This window comes from Lutra lutra, chromosome 8, assembly GCF_902655055.1.
Source record: "Lutra lutra chromosome 8, mLutLut1.2, whole genome shotgun sequence".
In the NCBI taxonomy this organism is placed as follows: domain Eukaryota; kingdom Metazoa; phylum Chordata; class Mammalia; order Carnivora; family Mustelidae; genus Lutra; species Lutra lutra.
This window is the reverse complement of record NC_062285.1, coordinates 75,005,308-75,029,770: the sequence shown is the minus strand read 5'-3', so window position 1 is coordinate 75,029,770 and position 24,463 is coordinate 75,005,308. Positions and strand designations below refer to the sequence as shown.

The following is a 24,463-nucleotide window of genomic DNA, read 5'->3' as shown; positions in this document are numbered from 1 at the left end:
GTTCAAAACCGTAAAGATTTGCACTTTGATACTGGCTAAGCTTATAATGATGGGGTGCTGGCTGGGAAGGGTATGTAGGCAAGTATACTCTTTATGAGGTAGTGGAAGTGTACCTTCTTAGAGAATTTCTGGAGTTCAGTTTGGCAATATGTATCAAAATGTAAACTGCATGTTCTTTGACCAAGTAATTTTACTTCTAGGAATTTATCCCAAAGATTCCATTGGATAAATGTTTAAGATATGTAATACATAGGAATGTTTCTTGCAGTGTTGTTTATAATTTTTGAAAATGTATTTTCATTTTTTCAATTTTTGAAATAATCCACATGGCTACCAGTGGGTAAAGTAAATTATAGTATATCTATACAAATTATATACTTGTCAAAAAGATTAGGTAGATCTATCTGTACTAACATTGAACAATACCCATTGTGAAGTGAAGCTGCATCATAGTACATTGTGTAGAGTGTGATTCTGTTTATATAAAAACTGTGAATATGTACATAAAATATGGTAGTTTGGTCAGACTTAATCTCTGTAGTTTTTGGTTTTTAAAAATGAGTTTTTTGGTTTTAAAAAAACCAAAAATGAGTTTTTGGTTTTTAAAAAAGTATACTTTTTGAGAGGGAAAATTAAATATTCATTTTTGAGGGAGAAAAGTCCCTAACATATTATCTACCATTTGATTGCTTCATATTTACTTTCTTCCCCCTTTTTAAAGCCTCAACAGATTGAACAATGCAGAGGTATCTTGGATTAAGAATTTGGTATTTGGCCAATTAAAGAAGAGCTGAGAGAAATATAATGCAAAACATGAAGATTCTATTGGCATCTGTAATTATTAAGATTGGATCCATACTCGATCCTGTCTCACATTCTGACATTAGCATTAAGTGATAATTTATGGCAGAATGCCACATGACTTCAGTGGTTACAGATGCATGCGTAGTATGTCTTTATTTTCAAAATCTGTTATGCAAATTTTCCTTGAGTTTATTCAGATTTTTGAACCAGTTTTATCTCTTGCAAGTAGTCTTTTTTTTTTTTTTAAGATTTTATTTATTTATTTGACAGAGAGAGAGAGAGAGAGAGCACGCGAGCACGTGAGCACAAGCAGGGGGAGCAGCAGGCAGAGGGAGAGGGAGAAGCAGGTCCCCTACTGAGCAAGGAGCCAGATGCAGGGCTGATTCCAGGACTGTGGGACCATGACCCGAGCTGAAAGCAGATGCTTAACCAACTGAGCCACCCAGGTGCCCCACTTGCAAGTAGTCTTAGGCAGAGAGTCAACATTCTCGTAATTTAAAGTATTCTTCATTTAGTAAAGAAATTTTTTTTTTAAGATTTTATTCGTTTATTTGACAGACAGAGATCACAAGTAGGCAGAGAGGCAGTCATAGAGAGGGGCGGGGGAAGCAGGCTCCCCACTGAGCAGAGAGCCCGATGCGGGGCTCGATCCCAGGACCCTGAGATCATGACCTGAGCTGAAGGCAGAGGCTTTAACCCACTGAGCCACCCAGGCGCCCCTTAGTAAAGAAATTTTAAAAAAATTTGTTTTCTTTATTTTTACTATTAATGAATATCTTAATCAGAACTTCTGTCATGAGAACAAGCTCTTTTAACACCCTTGCTGCCTAATTAAAACAGAGATCCTTTGTAATCTTCAGAGCTTTAGCTCTCCTTCCCTGGAGCTTGTCCAGCGCCATTATGTTTATTTTGAAATATGGTGACTGATTTTGCAAAAAGTAGTCCAAGGGTAGTTGTTCAATAATCTTACAAAGACAGGATACTACTGTTGCCATAGAGTTCATAGTAACCAGTGGCCTGGCTCCTAAACTTTTTGGCCTGTAAGGGCATGTGCAATGTAATAAATAAAATCATACAGTTAACTTGTTATAGCACTTTTATAAAGGATTTTCATAGTCTTTAATACTAATCTGTATACAGAATCCTGTCTGGTATTATTTACTAGCTTTTACCACTGAAGGAACAATGCCTTAGAGTACATGAGATATTAAGTAGTTTGCCTGCACTCACACCACAAGTAAGAGTTCTGTGGCTGCCCATAGATTGAAGATTCAGGAGTATATCTTTAGCCTAGATTTCGGTCCTGAGCATGAGATCTGTATAGCAAGCTGCTTCCAGGTCATGGCCATCAGAACAATCCTAAACGTGGAATTCGACATACCCCAAATTGAACTCATCTTTTCCTGTACTCTTCCCCTTCTGTTCCTATGCCCAGTCAGTAAATTACCATTAAAAAAATTGAGATATAATTCATATAGCATAAAATTCATCCTTTAAAAATATACAGTTAGTGATTTTTAGTATATCCATGAAGTTATACTACCATAACATTTTTGTCACCTCAAAAAGAAGCCCCATACCCATAAGCAGTCACTCCCTAGTCCCTTTTGCCAGCTCTTGGTAATGACTGTGTAATGTCTCTGTGGATTTGCCTATTCTGCATATTTCATATAACTGGAATCCTACAGTCTGTGTCTTCTTGTGTCTGGCTTCTTCCATGTAGGATAATGTTTTCAAGGTTCATCCTCACTATCACATAGTTCAATGCTTCATTCCTTTTTATGGTCAAATAATATTCTGTCGTATGGATAATACCTTACTGAGTTTATCAGTCGGTTCATGGGCATTTAGATTGTCTCCTCTTTTGGGCTATTTTGAATAATGTTGCTGTAAACATTTGTGTATACTTTTTTGTGTGAACATATATCTTCAATTCTCTTGGGTATATACCTAGAAATAGAATTGCTAAGTCATGTGGTATCTTTATGTTTAACTTCTTGAGCAGCTCTCAGACTCTTCCACAGTATTTGCAATATTTAAATTCCCACCAGCAGTATATGAAGTAGTTCTGCCAATTTTACCCAATAACTCTTTCTCTAAGCTAATGTTCTCTCCCTGTCTATTGCTGTTGCTGCCTTCAGGTTCTGTCATTTCTTGTAATAGCTTCCTAACTCATCTTGCAGCCTCCAACCTGCTCCCTTTCTGTGATTTTTCATAATACTAACAGTGAATCTGGTAAATCTGATGTTTCCTTCCTACTTAAAAAATCTTGCAGTAATTTAGTATAAGATGAAGTTCCAAATTCCTTAATGTGGCATAAAGACCCTCCATAAGCTGACTTCTGCTTGATTGTCCGGTTTCACTTCTACTTACCTAAAATCCCTCTAAGTTAAAGTTCTACTGAACTTCTTGTTACCATGTACTCAACATATGCTTCATGTTTTTATGCATTCTTTTTGCTCCTTACTGCCTGGAGTGGCCCTCTCTTTGCTTTGTTTCTGAACTCCTGTAAGCAAAGTTGATCTCTCCTTCCTGTTAGCTACCATTGTATTTTGTCCTGCATGTGGTGTTGCATTTATTTCAATATATTTTAACTATTTGTATACCATATATCTTCTTCCAGACCTAGTTCTTTGAGGTCAGAAACTTTATAACTCCTGGCATAGTATATAACAGCTAGTAGATGTATAGTAAGTATCCCTAAGATGCAAGGGAGAATGGACAGAGTACGTGGGAATGAACTAATAATAAGCTTGGGTTTAGATCTCCCAAAGTCCGTGTTTCTTTCCTCCTCTAATTCTAACATACCTGGCTGTTATACATGATTCTAGCTGTTTTTGAAAACTAGCTGTCTACAACATCCTTTGATGGCTTACAACCAGTAGTGTGGAACATACCATTCTATGATGGATTCAAACAATTTTTTGGAAGAGTAACAAAATACTTGAGCATTAAGAGAGTAAAAGTTTCTCATTTTTCCCTATAGGTGTTACTTATATTTAGCAGTACAATGAAAAGTACTTTTGGCACTTAATGCGTTAAGAAAACCTAACAAACATCTCAAAAGTAAATCCTCAAATAATACTTTAGCTGACATTTTCAGCAGTCCTATTCATATTTACAAGAGTATCTGATGGAATCAGCAGCATGAAGATGGAGATTAAATGGGATAATGCTTGTAATATGCTTATTACAGCATCTGACGAACTATTTTTGTTGTTTACTATAGTATCTTTCCACATCAGGGTTTCACTACCTGAGTTGAAAAACTAAATTGAGTGTTAAAAGATGAACATTCTTAAGTAACTTGGTTACTATAAATTGTAAAAGAAAATTGACAAAGTGATGTCTTGGTCAACAAGTTTAACTCATCTTGAATGATTTAGTCTTCATTTTCAATTCCTTTAATGCGTCTACAGATAAGTTTCTTCACATAAAACAACACTTAAAGGTGTGGGGTTTTTTTTTTTTTCAGTTAATTTACTTTTTTAGTAATCTCCAACCTAATGTGAGGCTTGAACTCATGGCCCCAGGATCAAGAGTCACATGCTCTTCTGACTGAGCCAACAGGTGCCCCCCCCTTAAAGGTGTTTTAATAAAGTGGAAAACACTTTAAAAAATTATACAGGTCAGTGAAAAAAAGACGAAAATTCCAGGTGATGGGAATAAATGTGGAAATACAGAGAAAAAAGTAACATTACTAGTCCTCAAAGAAATGGATATTAAAATAATAAGAATTCTTAGCTTAATAAGTTGACAAAATTTAAAGAAAAATATAAAATTATTTTTAGTGAGTGGTGACGAAATTGGTACATTCTTAATGTCGTATAGAAAATTAGTATAATGAACATCATGTATGCACCAACCAGCTTTTTCATATCTTCACATTCTGCCATATTTGGTGTAGATCCTTTTTCTTTTTCAAGATAAAAATTTAATACAGTTGAAAGCCCCTGTGTTCTCTGTAGTCTTACTCTCTTTCTTCCCAAAAATGTTTTAAAATTTTTCTCATGTTTTTATATTTCTACATTAAAGGTTTCATATTCTATAAAACTTGCTTGAATACATTTGTTTAAATACTCTTAATATATTATCATTTTAAAATTTACATCTTCATTGTTTTAATATCATTTATAGTATCTTAAACTTGTGCTTATTTTTGTAAGACTGTTGTAGCGTATGCATGTATTTATGTTGAATGAGTTCATTCATTTATTCATCAGACAGTACCGGTTGCCTCTGGTATTCAGGACTTTACACATAGGGTGTACAGTGAGCAGAGCAGATGTGAGCCCAGCTATCAGGGAGTTCACAGCATAGTAGGGCGTATACGCTTAAACCGTAGGTACAGATTATAATACATTTTGTGAAGGAAATACAGAGGTGCTGAAGAAGACTGGTAAGTTCTTTGGATTTTATTTTTAGAAAGGAAGGGATGTTATTAGAAGACTTAAAGCAAGCAAGTGACATGGTCTAACCAACGTTTAAAAACAGTCACTAGCTGCTCTGTGGAGAACATATAAGAGTAATAATGGGGATCTCTGTTGGAAGCACTTATAAGAAATTGCATGAGACAAAACAGTTGTCATGGATGAGGGTGATGGTGGTGGTGGATGCTTGGATGTGAAGTGTATTTTGAAAACATAAATAGCATAAGATGTGGTCACTATTAAATGCCTATGTAATTTCTTCTTTGGAAGACATTTTAGGATGCCATGTTTAGTATATCTCTGTTATAACTATCATTTAAAAAAAGGTAAAGGGGCGCCTGGGTGGCTCAGTGGGTTAAAGCCTTTGCCTTCGGCTCAGGTCATGATCCCAGGGTTCTGGGATCGAGCCCCGAATTGGGCTCTCTGCTCAGCGGGGAGCCTGCTTCTCCCTCTCTCTCTGCCTGCCTCTCTGCCTATTTGTGATCTCTGTCTGTCAAATAAATAAATAAAATCTTAAAATAAAATAAAATAAAATAAAGGTAAACCATGTTTCCTCAGCATTGTTTACCAGAAGTAGCATTACAGTTTCCAAGGCTATGAACATTTGTATGGTTCTTGATAAATGCTGTGATTGCTTTCCAGAAGGATTATGCCTGTTCATTATATCACCAGAAATGTTTGTGCTCTATCATGATTAAGTTTTGCCAGCATGGTATATTTCTTTTAGAAAAGTTGTTGCTTGTTGTTGTTGTTTTTAACCACTTCAGCAAATTAAAAAACAGCACTTTAGGCAGGAGTAAAGGAAAATACATGGAATAACTTTCCTTCTAATAATGTTATACTGAATTAATTTAAGTGGCTTTAGCCTTTTTTGCAAAGGATGTTAAATAACCTATGTACCCAATCTAAAAGTTCATTCTGTTTGAAAGGCGGGAGATAATACTAATTAGAAATGTAAGGTGTTGGGATTCCTGGCTGGCTCAGTTTGGTAGAACATGGGACTCTTGATCTCAGGGTTCTCAGTTGGAGCCCTACACTGGGCATAGAGCTTACTTTAAGAAAAATAATAATATGTACCCCTGGGGATAAAAATATATGTTTATAAAAAATAAAATTAAAAAAGCCCAATGACAATAAAGTCTTAAATGCAAAAAAAAAAAAAAGAAAAATAATAATGTCTTGACCTTTTCTTGCTTCATTCTTACCTAGTTTCATTATAGAATCTATGTGTATTTGAATTGGCTGGGTTTTGATAATCTGTACTTTCTCAAAGTGGTTTTTTTTTTTTTTAAAGTATAAAAAGAATAACATATTGAGATTACTTCAGATTTGTGAAAAATTATTAGCTTAGAGCGGGGGTTGCTAAGCTTTTCTGCAGAGGATCACATTTTCTGTAAAGGTCTTCATCACATAATCTTTGCTTTTTTTTTTTTTTAAATGTTGATTTAAAAGCCCCAAAACTATTTGTAGTTTATGGGCCATGTAAGAACAGGTGGGCAGGATTTGGCCTGTGGCCAGTAGTTTGCTGAACCCTTATTTAGACTCTAATCCTGGGAAGGAGTCTACATTGTTCTAAATTTTTTCTACTTCCATTTACTTCTTTTTTTTTTTTTTTTAAGATTTTTATTTATTTATTTAACAGAGACAGAGAGAGATCTCAAGTAGGTGGAAAGGCAGGCAGAGAGAAAGGGGGAAGCAGGCTCCCTGCTGAGCAGAGAGCCCTATGCTCTGCTCTATCCCAGGACCCTGAGATCATGACCTGAGCAGAAGGCAGAGGCTTAACCCACTGAGCCACCCAGGTGCCCCGACTTCCATTTACTTCTTTTCTTTCTTTCTTTTTTTTTTTTCTATATACTTCTTTTCTTATGGCTAACCAGAAGTTAGAACAAAATCTTTGTATGTCATTTTTGTTGTGCTTGCTTTCTATTTTGTCACCACACCTGTCTGTTCTTTTCAAATTATACTGTGCCATTTAATACGTTGTTCTTAAGCTTTTACCAAGTTGCACTGCCTTTTTATGTGGCTCAGTGATTGCACTTCTAAGGATGACTCTAGTTAGAATTCACTTTGGAAATACTGAATTTTTAACCTAAATCTGTTATTTTTAATCAGGGTATTCTACTTATTGCTCTGAGGTTTAGATTACTTTTTTTCAGTAACTGAGTGTATGACTCAGAACTTCGCTGGAATTTTTTTAGAGTTTAGAAGGGAAAAGATAATGGGAATGTATTGTACTGGTCAATAGGGACTGTTTTCCCAGTTTCTCAGTTCCTTCATGGAAACATATTATGAAATACACACAGAAAATACTAATATTCCACATTATATACTTTTGAAACACAACGTGGGAATTCATTGAGGTACATCTTGGAGGTATTATATGTGGGTAGATGGTAAGTAATCCCTGAGCCACACCCTGGGTTCCAGAAAGTATGGTCTTTAATTTCATTGATGGGAGAAAATCTTAGATGTAAAAACTAAGAAAACTAACAACTAAAGGTTAACTTAAGTTAGCATTGGTAAGTGAAGAATGTGAGGCAACAGCAATAGGTAAAGAAAATCTTTGGTCTGTAGCCACACCTGGGTAATGAATGGATTGACTCTAAGACACTGTACTTTGCTCTCAATTCCTGCGCTTTCATCATACTTCAAAAACTCTGGTTTTCTTTTCTTTTTTTTTTTTTTCCAAGATTTTTATTTATTTGACAGAGATAGACAGTGGGAGAGGGAGAAGCAGGCCTCCCGTGGAGAAGGGAGCCCAACGCGGGGCTTGATCCCAGGACTCTGGGATCATGACCTCAGCCAAAGGCAGATACCTAACAACTGACCTACCCAGGCACCCCTGGTTTTCAATTTATAATATACAGGAGTTCTTTCAAGTAGTTAAGGGAATAGGTTAAAATAATAAAATGCCAATCAAGAACTTAGATGTCCATCAACAGATGAATGGATGAAGAAGATGTGGTATATATATATATATATATACAATGGAATACTGTCTTGCCATTTGCGACGATGTGGATGGAACTAGAGGGTATTATGCTAGGCAAAATAAGTCAGTCAGAGAAAGACAATTATCATATAATCTCCCTGATATGAGGAAGTTGAGAGGCAAAGCAGGGGTTCTTGGGGGTAGGGAAGGAAAAAATGAAACAAGATGGGATTGGGAGGGAGACAAACCATAAGAGACTCAATCTCACAAAACAAACTGAGGGTTGCTGGGGGCAGTGGGGTAGGGCAAGGGTGGTTGGGTTATGGATATTGGGGAAGGTATATGCTATGGTGAGTGCTGTGAAGTGTGTGAACCTGGCTATTAACAGACCTGTACCCCTGGGCCTAATGATATATTATATGTTAATAAACAATTAAAAATGAAATCTTAAAAATAAAATAAAATGCCAATCAAATATTCAAATCTTTAGTAAAAAGCTTCTTTTTAGAAAATAAGTAGATATCCTTCTTTTATAGACAGTTTGGAAAATTTAGTTTACTTTAAAAGGTAAGCATGAGATCATAGTCTAATATGGTAGTTTTTCACACTTTTAAAAATTAAAATTCTTGGGGCGCCAGGGTGGCTCAGTGGGTTGAAGCCTCTGCCTTCGGCTCAGGTCATGATCCCGGGGTCCTGGGATCGAGCCCTGCATCAGGCTCTCTGCTCTGCGGGGAGCCTGCCTCCTCCTCTCTCTCTGCCTGCCTCTCTGCCTACTTGTGATCTCTGTCTGTCAAATTAAAAAAAAAAAAAAAATTTTTTTTAAATTAAAATTCTTAGAAAGCAATATGTTTAATATAGCATCGAGTACCCAAAAAATAAAAAGATAAGCAAGACATAAGTTCTTTATTTCTTAAATTAACTATCTACCAAAAACTTTCCCTTTTAACATTTTGACGTATATACCACCAGTTCTTAAGTATATATACTGATACATTTGTATAGATACATGTGTATATTTGGGATCATGCTACATGTAAATCTTTGTGTTCTGTTGTAAAGATTTTTCAGATATTTTACCAAAACCATGATTTTTTATTTATTTTTAATTTTTTAAAAGATTTTTATTTATTTATTTGACACAGAGAGACAGTGAGGGAGGGAACACGAACAGGGAGAGTGGGAGAGGGAAAAGCAGGTTTCCCACTGAGCAGGGAGCCCAGTACGGGGCTCGATCCCAGGACTCTGGGACCGACCTGAGCCGAAGACAGATGCCTAATGACTGAGCCACACAGGCGCCCCCAAAAACATGATTTTCAATGGCCATTCTTTTTTCTTGATAGAGTGGTCTATACGGTAATTCATGAACTAAGGCACTTTAATACTACAGCCCACATGTGGAACAGTAAGGAAGTGTCCTTGGTTTACATGTTATATCCATTTTCAGCCCTGCCTCTTATTCCATGACTTCATATTATACCATCCCTTTTCCTTATTTTTTGAGTCCTATTTTGGCAGAAAGTACATGAAGTCTTCTAGGCATAAGTATTAATCAAACGTCAGAGGAAAATCAGATTTTCATTTTAAGATTCTATAATGTTACCCACTCCCTTTCCTTTTATTCAGTCTTAGAGTTGCACAGTCTCTTTAAGATATCCATCTCTTTCTTGCTCCCCTTTTGCTCTTCTTGCTCCCCCTTTTATAGAGGCCTCATAGAATTTGCAGATAAAACAATCATGTCCTCTAGAGTTATCCTAGTATCTCTCTGGCTGTTAGATATTGTTCCCAGGATTTCAGAAATGGATAAGGGCATTAAAATCCTCAGTATCGACCTTTCTGTTATATATTCTTCTGACTGTAAGTAAAATAGATGCGTGACAACTATTTGTAAATTGATTTTTCTTGTCATTCTAAATCATCCTGAATAATAGAGTTGCTAGAGCTATCCCATTTTTGAAGTAATTATTTTCTTTCATAGAGCATTTGGGTCTTTTTGTTAATAATATGAGTACTTGCATCATTTTTTTTTTTTTTGCATAACACTTTCTTGTAAACCTTTTTTTAAATTGTAAGATATATACATTTATCTTATGTATTTTATATATCATTGTAGCCATTCTTGCGTGCATAATTCAGTGGCATTAAGTAAATTCACAATGTTGAACACCCAGTAGCTCTATTTCCAAAACCTTTCCATCATCCCAAACTGAAACCCTGTGTCTATTAAACAATAGCTCTCAAATCCCCTCTCTCCCAGTCCCAGGTAACCTCTATTCTACATTTTTGTCTCCATGATTTTACCAATTTGAGGTACCACGCATAAGTGGAATTATAGATATTTGGCTTTTTTGTGTTTCTGGCATAATGTTTGGGATGTTCTTCCATGTTATAACACATATAGAATTTCATTCCTTTTTATGGCTGAATAATATTCCACTGTGTATATGTGTATATATATATTATATATACATAATATATATACATTCTGCATTTTTGCTATTCTAAAAAATGGTGCAGTGAACATTTATATACAAGTATCTGACTTCCTGCTTTCAATTCTTTTGGTTATATATATGTAGGAACAGAATTGCTGGATCATATGGGAATTCTATATTTAACTTTTCGAGGAACTGCCAAACAGTTGTTTACAATGGCTGTATCATTTTACATTCCTACCAGCAATGTATAAAGTTTCCAGTCTCTCCACATCCTTGCTAACACTTGTCTTCCTTCTTTTTAAATTTTTAATAATAACCATCCTAATGGGTGTGAAATGGTAGCTCCTTGTGGTTTTGGTTTGCATTTCCCTAATGATGTGTTGAGCATCTTTTCATGTGTGTAATAGCCATTTGTGTACTTTCTTTGGAGGAATCTGTTCAGGTCCTTTACCCAGTTTTGAATTGGGTTGTCTTTTTGTTGTTGGTTTACATATAACACCTTTTTAAAAGTAAAAGGTGCACCATAATAATCCCGACTGTGTTTCTCCCTTCTCAGGATTCCTACAGGAAACAAGTAGTAATTGATGGAGAAACCTGTCTCTTGGATATTCTCGACACAGCAGGTCAAGAGGAGTACAGTGCAATGAGGGACCAGTACATGAGGACTGGGGAGGGCTTTCTTTGTGTATTTGCCATAAATAATACTAAATCATTTGAAGATATTCACCATTATAGGTGGGTTTAAATTGAATATAATAAAATGACATTGAGGAGTAATTACATCTTTCACTTATTATGTCTTTGCTGACTACCATGCATAAATGATCTAATCTGAATTTTAAAATAATAATGAGGTAGGTAATATATCCCTGTTTTACAAATAAAGTTCTTGAGGATTAGAGCAGTTGAGCAGTTTGTTCCGGGTAGCATGGATAGTGGTGCTAGAATTGAAATCTAGGCTTGTTTGACTTCAAAACCTGTGTTCTTAACCACTGTACACTAGGGTCACAATGCTTTAAGCTAGAACCATCATAAAAATGAAAACCATCAACAAAAATATGAAAAGGTAATGGAGGTAGGTACCACTCAGATAGCCTTAAAAATAATCGGGTATAGTGTAGAATTTCTTGGAACTGGATGAACATTGGCTTTAGATAGTTAAGAAAAACAATCTCTGAAGTTGTGAAAAAGATTGAAATATTAGAACAGTTACAGTTTGTAAAGAATCAGGCAAGTCTGAATAAAACTGACTATTTTAAAATCATTAATAGTATTAAATATAATTTATATTCTATGTCTTTGAGGGTTTACAGTTTAAAAAAAAGTGCATATTAAATATCCCATTCATTAGCTATGTTCTATAACAGTGAATTAGCCTTGTTAAGAGGTGTAACATTCTAATACATTTCTTATAGCCCATTTTCTTTCTAGTCTAGTAATAGAGAAAAAGAAATTTGAGTGGGTGACAGTATTTTTGTAGAATAGTAAATCGGTGTCAGTATGTATGTTAAGCTATGAAGTTTTCTTAGTTATTAAGTAGAGAAACTGGGAATTTGGACCAGTTCTGCCTCTATTGCCTACCTTTTATTCCATGCTGTATTTTTAAAATTCACCTAAAATTGTGAAATAATATAATTTTACCCCAAATTTAGAGTTTATGCACATCTTATTGAAAAAAATCAACATGTAGAAGGACTTTTAACAGAATAAACCTGTAATAATGTCAGCGTTACCCACATAGAAATCAGAATCTTCCCACTTGGTGCTCTTTTTTTTTTAAGAAACATATATGAAAATTATGTCAGTGTTGTAATCCATGTTTTTGTAAAAACATCTTTAATTCTATACATGTACATTTAATAACATAGTATATGTTTCTAAGATTACAATTTTAAAAATTAGGCACAGCATATTTTTATCCTAGAATTTTTTCAATATTTCCTGTTTTATCATTGTGACCTACCTGCATATGGACCTATTATATTGTAGTTTTACCATATTTTTTGGTATTTTATCTTTTAAGAGACAGAAGGAGAAGCAAGGAAAATTTGGTGTGGTTGGAAACTAGGAATTACATTAAATGTCTTCTCTCAGCCATATCTAATTTAGAAGACGGAATTATGGACAATTTTTGGAAGATATATTTTGTTACTAATATCTCTGCTATAACTTTTTCTTTCTCCCCAGAGAACAAATAAAAAGAGTTAAAGACTCTGAAGATGTACCTATGGTCCTAGTAGGAAATAAATGTGATTTGCCTTCTAGAACAGTAGACACAAAACAGGCTCAGGACTTAGCAAGAAGTTATGGAATTCCTTTTATTGAAACATCAGCAAAGACAAGACAGGTAAGTAAAATTTTAATAAATATGAATCTATTCCCTGTAAACTATATCAGATAATTTAATTATAATTTGCTGACATATATTCTGTTAATATCATTCTTAGGGTTGGAAGGCAAGAACATTTATAAATGTACATACCTGATTGTGTAACTGTTACATCATTTAATGTAACTTAATTTTTCTTTCCATAATGCTAATATAGAAAATAAGACAATGTTTATTTGGTAAATGTTCTCTTAAGGATATGAAAGAGCAGCATTTTTTAATCCAGTGTCCATGGTATTACTTTTGGCTTTGGTTTCTTTCCACATTGAATATTTCTCTTCAGCTCAGCACATCTTACATTAAGCATTCAAGAAATGTAGGATTTTTTTTTAACTGTTATATTTATAAGGTCAAAGAACAGGGGAACAAATACTGATTTCCTATTTTAGAAGTGTTTTGAAGAGTATTATGTCATGTGTTTCTAGATTAAGTTTTATTGTATTTGAAGAATTCTATTTTGGTAGAATTAAAAAAAATTTTTTTATTAACCTATATTATTTGTTTCAGGGGTATAGGTCTGTGGTTCATCAGTCTTACACAATTCACAGCTCTCACCACAACACATATCCTCCCCAGTGTCTGTCACCTAGCCACCGCATCCCCCTACCCGCTTTTGGTAGAGTTTTTTTAAAGAAAGATATATTTATTTTTGGAGAAAGTTTTCATTAAAGCAAAAGGATATTTAGAAAGCAAATAGGAATTCTAAGTTATTCATTTACTGTGTTCTGACAAAAATTAATGCCAGATTAACTCTGAATTTTGTTTAAAAAATTATCTTTATTTTTAAAAGCAACTTTTTCTTCTAGGTAAAACAATTTCAGTTGACATTATTTAACCTATTTGTATGAAATGAGAGTTTAACATATAGAAAAAATTCTAGAGAGAAATACATAATGATATGATAGAATATAATTTTCATACACTAAGAAATTGATCAATTTATATTCCATACAAGATGAACATTTATTTTGGACTTTGCTAGTTACATGTACCTGTGAACCCAGAAAACCAATTTTGTGGAATTTAACTTCTGTAATGCTAGGAGGTAAGAAAATTGATGAACAACTCACTACATGTTTAAAATTATAATAACAGGTATTCTGTAACTTTCACTGAATTTATAAAGGGGTAAAAATTTTAAAGTAAACCATCATTCAGCTAATGCATATGTCTGTTTCACCAGTGGAAGATTGTACGCACTGCTTCCTGATTGTACAAATTTGACACACACCGAAGAAACAATGAATTCTATTTTAAGTCCTTTTGGAGGGATTAAAAGCTGAATTTCTGTAGTTTGATTATAGTACAAGTATCTCATTCTAAAACCTGATTTATAGGTTAAAGAAAGAAGTTGGTATACAGTACTTCACTTTACTTTAGAGGAATTAAGATTTCATTCAAATCCATTCCCAGGTCCAAGAGACTAGGGAAAGTTTGGGTTTTGTCTTCTTTTTGCTTGTCTTGTATAACCAGACTTCTTGATTTCCCTTATAGAAGAGATACTCAGAAAACATGATTACAATATTTATAACTTTAATATAAAATACAAGGAACATTATCGAAAACATTTGTCAACATACTGCCTACTACTAAATCATACCAGTAACATTTTATTAATTTGCATTATTTGTAACTTTTAAAAAAAACTTTGAAAAAAAAGAAAAGAGAAGAAAACTGAGATTTTGCCTAATGTGATAAAGGGTTGCAAATGGAACGGGCTTCTTATACTTAATATGCATATGAATGGACTAGGCTTCTTACTCAAATCCAAATTCTAGTCAGAGGGTTCAGGTTAGGACCTGATCCTGCATTTTTAACAGGCTCTCAGGTGATGCTGATTTTGATACATGGACCGTACTTGGGGTAGAAAGACAAAAGAAGACAGTAAAAAGGAGTTGTCTGTTATTCTGACAATGTTGCCCTCTATTTAAGAGCCTGAAATAGCTGTGTCTTCTTTCTTGTATAGTTACTATCTAAGAAGTACTAGTTTATTCAGTGTTTGACATTAATGCTTTAATATACCACAGCATTCATAATAATCAGAAGATTACCTGGATTCCTTTTAAAGTAGATTTTATACAGTTTTGGGGGAGGGTAGGGAAAGTAAATGTAGTATGTATGATATGGAAGTGGATTAATTTAAAATTGCTTTGTAGACATTTATGTAAATCATCTAATTAAAATATAGAGTAATGTAAAGGAATACTTGTACTTTATTTCTTCTAATGCTCAGCTTTTCTTAAAACCTGTTTTATTTACATCTTTATATAATTTATGTTGCTAAACTATAACTTAGATATTTTAGTTTCTGATCTTTGATTTCTTTTTATTTTATGGACTTGTTGATTTGCCTTTCAAAAGCTTATTCATCATCTTCTGTTGAAATTAATTTGATATTTGCATGCTTTTGGAAGACTTTAAAGAGCTGTTCTAAGTAATTGTGGAGATTGTAATAAATATAAATTTTCATAAATTTTACATTCCCAGTTTTTGTGAAAATTTGAAGCCCTATTTTCTGCAGAGTATTTTGTTACTTATCTATTATTTGTTTTTTGAGCAAAACTAAATATGCATACTCTTGTTGAATTTTATCAGCAGTTACTTGTTTCATACCCTAAGTTTTAGTCTTGAGCATGAACTTAAAACCGAAACACCAAAAAGAATTATTTATGTTAAAGTTGGTAGGAAAAAAACATTCATTTAGAAGGAACAGACAATAAGTGGTTTATTTTTTTTAATTAAGATTTTATTTATTTGATAGCACACAAGTCGGGGGAGCAGAAGGCAGAGGGAGAGGGAGAAGCAGGCTTCCTGCTGAGCAGGGAACTGGATGTGGGTCTCAGTCCCATCATGACCTGAGCCTAAGGCAGATGCTTAACTGACTGAGCCCAAACTTTGGGGACCACAAGTGGTATCTGTTGGAGTTTTCTTTTTTTTCTTATAACCCTTTAAAAATGCAAAAATCAGTCTTAGTTTTTGGCCAGTAGGAAAAAATAGGCTGTGGCTACGTTTGGCCTGCGGGCTGTAGTGTGCTGATCCCTGATTCTCTGGGGAACTGTACTGTTCGATTAGATGCTAGAAGTTAGGTCAGACTTTTGACTTAAATTTTACAGGCTAAGAGTAGTAATTTAAAAATAAAAGTTACATATTCTATGAAAGGGAAATAGTAGCTTTACTCTAGTACTTTTTAAGATAGGTTTGCAGAATATATATTTTATGAAATTACTTTGTTATTTTAAAAAGCCCATTATATGGGCTAGAATATAGTAAATTACAGATTTTTTACAATATTTTAGTCCACATCTGAAAAGCCAGAGTAATTTTATTTTCTGCTAGTATGCTTTATGTGGCACCTATGTTCCAAGTATATAAAGATCTTACCTACTTCACATTTATCTGAGTAGTTTAGTAATTGCCAGATTTTTCTGGCCTCATTGGGCAGTGCATGCAGTGTTGACAAAGACTATTGAAACCAAAACATTGACACCATGGTAATCAGCTATGTGTTTTCCAGTCTGCTAAAATCAGAATTGGGGAGGGTTCAGGAAAGTGAATGACAGAAGCAGAATTCTAAGCATATCTGCCACTCCTAATTCAGCTTTTTTATTTTCTGGAGGTCTCAGTTTGAGCATTATGTGAAAATTAGTTTTACAAATTTAAAAATGTTGAGTGATTAATTTCCTGGTTTTTGTTAATTTCTAGCTACTTAAAATTAGGTGTTAGAAGACCTCTATTACATTGTTTTGAAGCAAACCAAATAAAAAACCTCCTTATGTGCCATATTTCTATTCGTTAGTAGTTGAGTTTATGTACAGGAGATAAATATTTTGAACTTTAGCTTTTTTATGAGTTAAAAATAAAACAGTAACTGAGCACCTGCTATGTGCGGCAAGCATGACCTCCCAAGTTAGCAGTAGTGCTGCAGTTCAGTGTACCTGACATGAGCTTTGGTTTGGCAGGGTTTCTTGAGAAATTCATTAATACAGAATTCTTTTAAAGAATGCATCTAGTATCTCCCATTCCTGTCTCCCAAGAAAAGGCTAGTAGTCTTGTATCTGCCTATATTGAAGTTTTGGAAGTGTTACTTCCTTGAAAGTGTTTTCAAGAATTTTTTTTGTAATAAGCTTCTCAGTAGGAACTCGTTTAGAGAAAAATTGTTTAGTGAAAGCATTATAGGCACCAGAATGTAGTATGGTGCTATTTGTTGACCATTTCTTTTCTGGTATGGAATGCCCTATTTCCTTAGTCTCATAAGTGTGTTTTCACATAATAGCTGAGCTGAAATTATTGTCAGATCTCTTGATTTATAAACAATTTACACATATGAACTTGTATACTTTTGTTCCTACATATTTTCAGTTCTGAAAATTTAGTAAGTGATGTTTGAAAATGAATATATGTGGCAATAAGCCATATTCTCAAGAATAAATCATTGAGTGCCAGTTAAGAGCTCAGCAGCTGGCTAAGAGGGTATTGAAAATCTGTTTCAGCTATACCTTGTCTTCAAAAATTACCTACACATTTTAGAGTATGAAACCAGTGTTCTTTGGTAGTGCCAGTGGCTTAAGGTGCAAACAAGGATGAATAATGTTCTCTTGATGTCGTATGACTTTTAAAGCATATTATCAAGAAATGAGAAGTAGGGCGCCTGGGTGGCTCAGTGGGTTAAGCCGCTGCCTTCGGCTCAGGTCATGATCTCAGGGTCCTGGGATCGAGTACCGCATTGGGCTCTCTGCTCAGTGGGGAGCCTGCTTCCTCCTCCTCTCTCTCTCTGCCTGCCTCTCCATCTACTTGTGATCTCTCTCTGTCAAATAAATAAATAAAATCTTTAAAAAAAAAAATGGTCTGCCCAAGTCCTTTGCACATTTAAAAAAAAAAAAAGAAAAGAAAAGAAATGAGAAGTAATTTAAGTCTGAGAAAATACAGTAAATAACTGACTCTTTAAAATCTAATATAATTTCCTCTTAGTAAAAATAAGAAATGACCAGAGTCACTCTGGAAGAACTATTTCTCAGTGTTAATTATCTTAGCTACTCAGGTCCTAATGCTGAATTCTTGGTGGTGGGTAGTAATTGCTTCTTTTTAATTATTGGCCTCCAGTTCTCTCTCTGCATTGCTGGAAACAAAAATCATATATTCTGTACTGGTGATGGGGATGCACACAACACTTAAAAAGTAGACCCATTCAAACTGATTTTAGAAACAAATTACAATCAAAATTTGCTTCTCCTAAATTGGTGGAGGACCAAATCCCTGTCCTCTGCCCCTAGCATGTTTTACTACTTCTCTTACTGACCTTGTAACTTTTTTAAAAATAGGAATAAGAGTTTACATTCTTAAAAAATATGAGCTTTTACCTGGTTTGTTTTATGTGTGTGTGTGTGTGTGTGTGTGTATACACATATTAAGTGTGTGTATATATATATTTTTTTAATTTCTTGCATTAATTTTTTTAATTGAAAGAGAGTAATTTATGAAAATATCTTAATATCTTAAATGCCATCTCATACTTTACATCTTACATGTTTCACAGGAGTCTTTTTTTAAATTTTTTATTTTTTTAGATTTTTTATTTATTTTACAGACAGGGATCACAAGTAGGCAGAGAGGCAGGCAGAGAGAGAGGAGGAAGCAGGCTCCCTGTTGAGCAGAGAGCCCGATGTCGGGCTCTATCCCAGGACCCTGGGATCATGACCTGCGCTGAAGGCAGAGGCTTAACCCACTGAGCCACCCAGGCGCCCCAAATAGGAGTCAGTTAATGCGTTAAATTATTTATCTTATATAATGAGAATTTCTAATATATAATTTTTTAAGGACTTAAAAATCCTTTCCTCTTGAGAATGATAAATACAAAATACTAAAAATTTGTATACAGGCACAAGTAAGTATCTAACTTGAAGTACCAATGTATTTAATAATTTCAGAAAATGGTTAGAAATCTTTATTTTGTAGTTGACTTAGCTAGCTGGCTAGCTAGTTGAGTAAATTGATTCCATTAAAAAAGAGATGTAGATTTTTTTTGGGCTATTATGATTTTTTATTAGATAGCCAAATAAAAATATATCACTGGATGGTTATAAATAATTTGAGACGTACATTTTAACATGTAAACAACATACTTAAATGCCTATTAACTGAAACTTAATATTATGAATTTTAAAGTTTTACTTCAAAGGTAAGCTACTGAACTCTACTGAAGCAGTACTTAGTATATTCTTGAGATTTATAAAAATTAATATGCCCTAAAGAATTGATGTGCTTTTTTTTTCCCCTTAACTATTATTAAACACAATGAATATGTGATGAACTTCGACATGCAAAAATTGAACCTTAACAATTGGTTTACTTTCAGTTAATATTTAAATGGCCAATTCTCTGTGCCTGATTAAATTTAAAACTACAAATCATATTTTTTATATATATTAGCTTTCCTACGTACTGGGCCCATTTTGTCACATTTGGTTCATAAAAGGACTGATGTTACCAATCCCAGAGAGTTAAAATATGCCAATTCCCATATTAAGTAATACATTTTAAAAATTAAAAACAGATTAGGCTTAAAATTAAATGTATAATAAAATATACCAGCCTTTCTAAATACTTATATTTTCTTTTAGAAGAATAAACATAATTATTAATCTTTGAAATTAATCAGTACATGTAGATTAATATTTGTGTGTATTTATCTTTAGATGTAAGTTTCAACTTTTGGTGGTATGTTTTCTTAGACAAACTAGGAGCACAGTTAACTGACTACTCTGTCCCTTTTGGCTACTGCTTACTTTCTGGAATGGAAAAGACATTAAAAACTTCATGACCATATGGCCATATATGATTGTGTTTGTCATCATAGCTTTCTTACTATGGCATTAAGCAAATGTCCCTTTTCTCCCTTTAGAGTATTTAAATTAGAATAGAAGGTATAAAGCCATTGTTATTGGATGCTGTTCTAAAAATTATTTTTAAGACTTCTTTCAAATAAGAAAACAAAATGCATTACTATTATTTGGGTGTGTACTTGAAACAATTCATGGTGTTTTCATATTATGATAAATAGCCCTCATGTAGCATTTTTATTTAAATAATATAGCTGTCCACCCACAAAAATCCCTTCCAGTCTCAGCTCCACTTGTGGGCTCTAAAAATTGGCTGGACTGTGTTTTAATTGAATATAGAACTCAAGATTCCAGTCTCTTGACCCAACTTTATTTTGAGGTATTTTGTGTGTGTGTGTGTGTGTGTGTGTGTGTGTGTGTGTTTTAACTTTAAACATCCCTTTTGTACCATTTTTCTCCTCATTCCCCAGGTAGGGCAGGGTGGGAGAGGTAGGGCTGCTTATTTTTCCTAAATTAAATAATTTAAATCTAACTTCAGGTTAAGCTTTGATTAATTCCATGATTAACAAACTAAAATGTTTGCATTAATTGATCCACAGATGCTAATATATGTGCTTAGGTTTTTCGTAATCTCCCCTAATTGCTAATTAAAATTTTTTAAAAATTCTAATTCCATTATAAGAAATGATTTTAAAGAACAAACCAGGATTCAAGCCCATATTTTAAAGCTTCATCCCCAGTTTTATTCAAACAATCTGATGTCTGTTTTAAAAAGAAATTCTCAAGTAAAGGTCACAATTTCAAACTTCTTACACAAGGTTGTCCCAATAAATTAACATTACCAATGAAACAGACTTTAAAGAAGTTGTGTTTTACAATGCAGAGAGTGGAGGATGCTTTTTATACATTGGTGAGAGAGATCCGACAATACAGATTGAAAAAAATCAACAAAGAAGAAAAGACTCCTGGCTGTGTGAAAATTAAAAAATGCATTGTAATGTAATCTGGTAAGTTCAGCATATTAATTTTGGCAGAAAGCAGATGTCTTTCCAAGGTAACAAAGTAGCAACCACTTTAGAACTTCCTAGGTGTGGGGTTCTGTATTAAAAGATAAGAAATTGGTAGTTTGTTTCTATGATTAGTTCATTTATTTTTAATCTAATGTGTATTAATTATAATTGATGCAGTTTTGATAGCTGTAGAGTACATTTGTCATTGGGTGTAGAAAAAAAAGAAAGGAAACTGCGTAGAGTAGTAAGGTTGAATGGTCCAGAAGGTGGGGAAGGGCCCACTCTTAAAGTGTATTCTTTCTTTTGGACATTCTGCAAGCAAATACTTGTTCTGCCTGTGTTCTCTAACTCAGTGGCATCAGTATCATTTTTTTACCCAAGAAACCTGGAAGTCTTGGGATGACTCTGATTTCCCTCTTGTGCACTCCCATTTGGAGGCAACCAGAAATTCCTTTGATGTTACATTTTGACTTTTATCACATTGTTAGTTCAGGTTCCTATCATCTCTTGCTGGGACTGTTATATCCTCTTATTTGGTTTACCTGTTGCTGCCTTTATTCACAGTGCAGCTGGAGAGATACAATTAAAAGAAATGTCATTCCCTTTTCTTGACGTCCAGTCACTAACTTTCTGTTACCTATGGAATAAAATCTCAAACTTCATAGTATGTTATATGTGTCTTTTTTTAAACATCTTCCTACCCTTCTAGCCTTTGGTCTTATCCCTAAAAAGTCCTTAAAGTTTTCTTTTGTTGGTGGGTTTGTTTTTGTTTTTGTTTTTGTTTTTGTTTTTGTTTTTTTGGTTTGGTTTGGTTTGGTTTGGTTCTTACATAAATAAACACCATGTTATTTCTTGCCTGTTGCTCTTGGTTGGAATGCCAGTACCTTTATCCATAGTCTTAATAATTATTAACATTTTTTTCATGATTCTTTATTCTCCAAGAATCTTTCTTTATAGCCTTAGACTAGGCATAGTGCCCTTCCTGTGTATTCCCAATATACTGTTTTTAACTGTTATATGCTTGCCATGTTAAATTGAAATAATCTCTTTTATGTTTGATTCCTATACAGTAGAATCATAGCCAGAATCATTTATTTTCAATCTTTGCATGATGATGGCCTAACATGTGCTACCTGGCATGTGGTAGCTGCCCATTTGAATTTATTGAGTGGCATTCTCAAGTTTCCTTTTTAAGATTTATTTATTTTAGAGAGTGTGCGCGTGCACTTTGGTGGGAGAGAGAGACTTTATGCTGAGCATGGAAGCCTGACATGGGGCTCCATCTCATGACCCTGAGATCATGACCTGAGCTCAAATCAAGAGTTGGACTCTTAACTCTTAACTGACTCTTTTTTTTTTTTTTTTTAAAGATTTTATTTATTTTTTTGACAGAGAGAGAGAACACACAAGTAGGCGGAGTGGCAGGCAGAGGGAGATAGAGAAGCAGCCTCTCTGCTGAGCGAGGAGCCCGATGTGGGACTTGATCCTAGGACTCTGGGATCATGACCTGAGCCGAAGGCAGCTATTTAACCGACTGAGCCATCCAGGTGTCCCTCTTAACTGACTCTTAACTCTTAACTGACTGAGCCACCCAGGTGCCCCAGTATTCCTTTCCCAACCAACTCATATTAAATTTGGTCTTGCTCAAAAAAGATTTCACTCAGTAGTTTTTATTATGTGGATTTAGGGTCTAAAGTAATCAGTGTATCTCCCAAAAGCATAAAATGTACTGAATAATAGGTTCAGTCCCAAAAGACAGATGCTATACTAATGAGCTAACCTCAGAAGAATAAATAAAGCATGACTGGAATTAATTTTTATTGAGATTTATGAACTCAATATTTTTTGAGTATCATTGTATAGAGCAATATCTTAATTTAGAAGTTCTGGTAAAATTTAATATTGCAATGCAGGGCACCTGGGTGGCTCAGTGGGTTAAAGCTTCTGCCTTTGGCTCAGGTCATGATCCCAGGGTCCTGGGATTGAGCCCCGCATCGGGCTCTCTGCTCAGCGGGGAGCCTGCTTCCCCCCTCTCTCTGTTTGCCTCTCTGCCTACTTGTGATCTCTGTCAAATAAAAAAATTTTTTTAAAAATTTAATAGTGCAATGCAATTTGAAAAGTTAAACGTTTTTAATAGTAGCCATGACCAGAATTAGGTGATGGATTTTTTTTAGTTTTCTCCTTCTGTTTTCTTACTAGTAGGTGATTTTTAAAGTACAATATTTAGAATAAAGTAAGTTTTGCACTTTAACTTTTTTTAAAAACAAAGGTAGAAGCACATAGTCTTCTAAGATTTCTTATTTGTGACTATGTATTGCGAATGTCAAATAATTGGTGGGTATGATGAATTGAATCCTTGTTTCTTCTGGGCATGGATAGCATTTAAATTAAAAAGTGCACTTGGTAATACTTAAAATTTTAAATAAAAGTAGTTTTTCAAAAATTATTTTCACAGTAATATATACAAATTAGTTTTTCTTAGTTCTAAAATGGCTGGGTTTCAGCAAAATTACTGGGATAATGTTTTTGTCTTTCATGTGTATATGAAAATGACCATTTCCCATATGGAAAAAAGGAATTCAATGCCCTCTTTTTACTAATTATAACCTATCCCTAATCATTGAAATTGTTTTTTTTTTTAAGATTTTATTTATTTATTTGACAGAAATCACAAGTAGCCAGAGAGGCAGGCAGAGGGAGAGGGGGAAGCAGGCTCCCCGCTGAGCAGAGAGTCCGATGCAGGGTTCGATCCCAGGACCCTAAGATCATGACCTGAACTGAAGGCAGAGGCTTAACCCACTGAGCCACCCAGGCGCCCCTGAAATTGTTTAATTTTAATAAGTTACATAAAAAAGAGTTCAGCATTGAGAAAGAATGCAATATTAACCTAAAGTATTTGTCAAAATCTTAGTGAAAGAAGGTAATGTTAACAATTCTGTTTTCATTGTCTCTTAAACACTTTTATCTTGTTTTCACCTTAGAATGTGTCTTCTCTATATCCGTATCATGGTTTTAATTTTATCTGCTTCACTATTTTAGTATCATTGACATTTTTCTTTATTATAAAAACAGTTGAAGTGGAGTAGACTGCATAAGCTTGTGTGTGGGATCAAAGGAAATTTGTGAAGGGTGGGGGAGTTGGACTAGATCCTCTTTTAAGATTCCATTACCATTCTAAGGATTTTCGATTATAAATTAGTTGGGTTGCTGAGCTATAAAATAACTATTCTTTATTATACCAGTGGAAGTTTCTCCTTTTTATATATTAAAAGGGCTAGCATGAAGGTTTTTCTATATTAAGTCTTGATTGTATTGCTGATAAATTACATTTTATCACTTTTCCTCTCTCCTTCCGGTAAAGGAAAGGCAGGTGTGTGTCAGTAATGAATATCAGAAAGTGGAGATCAGTGAGTGCAGGTTGGGTGTTTTATTGGGGACTTTTTTCACTAGACTTCACACAAAAATTCTGGTTTTTATCCTAGAACTATTTATTTACTTATTAAAAGCTTTTATTTTTTTAAGATCTATTTTGGGGGGGGGGGACAGTGGGAGGGAGAGAAATCCTCAGGTAGACTCCCTGCTGAAAGGAGAGCTCAGTGTGGAACTCATTTCCGGGACCCCAAGAGA

The 24,463-nt window shown here is 34.2% G+C and overlaps 1 protein-coding gene across 4 annotated transcripts in view; it reads left to right on the top strand.

Moving 5' to 3' along the window:
• The window catches only part of KRAS (KRAS proto-oncogene, GTPase), a 42,050-nt gene that overhangs the window by 11,324 nt on the left and 6,263 nt on the right, over positions 1 to 24,463 (top strand). For 2 of the 4 annotated variants that reach the window (XM_047740003.1, XM_047740002.1), the window contains exons 3-5: positions 11,158 to 11,336; positions 12,789 to 12,948; positions 20,710 to 20,833. In XM_047740003.1, the coding sequence (XP_047595959.1) occupies positions 11,158 to 11,336; positions 12,789 to 12,948; positions 20,710 to 20,829 (459 nt within the window). In that variant the 3' untranslated portion in view covers positions 20,830 to 20,833. Of the gene's footprint in view, positions 1 to 11,157; positions 11,337 to 12,788; positions 12,949 to 20,709; positions 20,834 to 22,523; positions 22,525 to 24,463 lie in introns of all 4 variants that reach the window. The other 2 variants (XM_047740005.1, XM_047740004.1) reach the window with 2 other exon arrangements.